The 2,308-nt window shown below is 42.5% G+C and overlaps 1 protein-coding gene across 2 annotated transcripts; it reads left to right on the top strand.

The window, feature by feature from the left end:
* Window positions 1-520: 520 nt before the first annotated feature.
* psd (palisade) lies at window positions 521-1,844 on the top strand. 2 transcript variants are annotated; one of them, XM_070211619.1, is made up of 2 exons: window positions 521-1,558; window positions 1,634-1,844. In XM_070211619.1, exons 1-2 carry the CDS (start codon window positions 687-689, stop codon window positions 1,791-1,793), a joined length of 1,032 nt encoding a protein of 343 aa, XP_070067720.1. In that variant the 5' UTR covers window positions 521-686; the 3' UTR covers window positions 1,794-1,844. The 2 variants fall into 2 exon arrangements, with proteins under 2 accessions (XP_070067720.1, XP_016994154.2); XM_017138665.3 differs by having other exon boundaries at window positions 527-1,844.
* Window positions 1,845-2,308: the final 464 nt, after the last annotated feature.

Below are 2,308 nucleotides of genomic sequence, written 5' to 3'. Positions count from 1 at the left end.
TTTTTTTCGATTGACAGGCTTAAACCCATGACAGTCACGCTCCACGGACCAAACCGGAACCTCGATTTTGATTTACAACCGCTTACTAATGTTGAGCACTTAAGAGAGCAATTTGAATAAACAAGAAAAAAAAAACAAAATAGCTATAAAGAAACCTCATGTAATATGGAGTCATTGGCCTCCAAGTGAGGTTATTGGGACTCTTGAATTTTTGTTTAAATGGGAATGCTGAGGCTTAAACTGGGTTAGATACGTTTTTTGCAAAACACAATCTTCGGTTTAAATTTCCTCATACCAGGAATTATAATTATAATCTCGAAGAGCTTTGAGTACTCTTTCCCGCTTGCGGAAGTGTACAAGTTTTACTGTCTTGGGGAGTTGAAGCAGTTACGAACTGAAAGCCCATTGTGGCATATATCCATAATTAAGTTGTTGTTTATTAGATGAATAAAAATTATACAAAAGAAAACGAAGACAAAATTATAAAATGTTTTTATCCAAAAAGCCGTGGCTCTTCTGTCAACTATTATACCCTGCCAAAGGTAGCAGTATATGCTGACCTTGCATTAATCCGCCGAAGTTTTTGCAGGTCGAGCAGTCCGCTGGGAATGGCAGCTACTGGCTTTGGTAGTTCTTATTTAGAGTTTGCCTTGCGAGGTTAATGTTACAATCGTCATCGTTGTAAAATGCTGAACTGGAGAAAAAGATCGTGGACGCTAACCCTGCTGGCAATGGTTTTTATCCTGTCCACTTCCGCCCAGGAAGGGGGCATGTCGAACAGGATAGCGACACCGGGTGAGCCCCTCTACTATCTGATGGCGGATGCGGGTCCTTTGGTGACCCCAAATGAGTCTCTGAGACGCACGAACCGCTCGCTGCTCAAGTGGTGGGATGATCTGTTCCCCCGCAACAACAACTGCTGCAGCAGCAACGTGGTGTATCCACCAGCTCCTCTTGCCCCCGCTCCCACTGTAGCTAACAACTGTAATGGCCTACAGCTCCAGGACCTGGATCCCTTCAAGCAAATGAAACTCTTCAAGAAACTCCCAGAACTCTTCCCCTCACCCAATCCCTGTGTGCAGTGTGCCGGCAGTTGTGGTCAGCTGCCGCAAAAGGAGAACAACTATGGGCCACAGAGTCCTTCCTTTGGCGGTGATGGTTATGGTGTGCCACCCAGCGCAGAGATTGTCAAACCCAATCCAGAGTACAATGGCCCCGGAGATGGCGATGCGGGGTTTGTAGCGCCGCCAGCTCCATCATTCGAGGCCCCAGCACCTCCAGTTCAAACTTACGAAGCTCCGGAACCACCTGCTCCATCATACGAAGCCTCTGCAGCTGATTACAATACTCCTGCTCCACCAGCTTTCATCTACGATCCGATAGCACCAATCTACAACCAACCTGAGCGCCCATCCGAAGTCTATAGAAAGACGCAAGAGTACGCACAGCCAAGTTACGTTGGAGCACAACCTCCACAAATTGTTTACCAACCCATTATCTACGTCTCCACTCCTCTGGCGTCCCAATCGTCTTACCATGCGGAAATTGATGACCAGAGGTATGTTAACCCGACATCTCTATCACCATCACCACCACTACCACCTACTTCCGTTTACGAATCACCACGGGAAAGCTGTCAGCAGCCGGCGGCCCCACCAAAACCCAGCTATGCCACGCAGTCGTGTCAAACTCCAATCCGTTTGTCGCTCATAGATCAACCATACCGAGTGGCCCCGGAACTGTTCGAGGAATACAACTATCGATTGGCTTTGGCTTCCCAGAATATCTTGTAGTTAAGGAATCCCGGATGCTTGACGAATCTGTAAATAAAAGTCTTCTCATGATTTCCGCCTTTGTGTTGGGTTGGTTGGGTCATTTTGCAAACTTGTAAACTCAAAGGCAAAGTTTGTATTGCTAACACTTTCACGATTACGTCTGCAAAAAACGTGTTTGCTAAAAAAATTTGTTTGTCCGTTTTGTCAATATTTTTGCAAATTCAAATAAAATAACAATTTGTTCTAATATTTTTTGATAGAAGCCCACACTGATAAAAAAATGGAATAGTAAATTTAAATATCCGCCTATTGAATACAAAATCTCATATTTAGTTTTTAAATTGGATACAAAAAAACATTGTATTAAATAGGAAACATATTAAAATGCTTAGTTTAATATTAAAGTATTTAAATCCATGAAGGATTTATTTATTTGAAAAAGTATTATATTAATCGTTAATAATTTCAGAATTAAAAAAAACCGCATTAAAATTAAATATGTTTCATATTAATTTTACCTATTCAAAATATTA

Source organism: Drosophila takahashii, chromosome 2L (assembly GCF_030179915.1).
Source record: "Drosophila takahashii strain IR98-3 E-12201 chromosome 2L, DtakHiC1v2, whole genome shotgun sequence".
NCBI classification, from domain to species: Eukaryota; Metazoa; Arthropoda; class Insecta; order Diptera; family Drosophilidae; genus Drosophila; species Drosophila takahashii.
Note: the sequence above shows the minus strand (reverse complement) of the source record. Positions and strands in the feature narration are given on the sequence as shown.

Bases quoted from the DNA above. Each gene is read 5' to 3' on its own strand.
- psd (XM_017138665.3), top strand. From the start codon at position 687: ATGCTGAACTGGAGAAAAAGATCGTGGACGCTAACCCTGCTGGCAATG.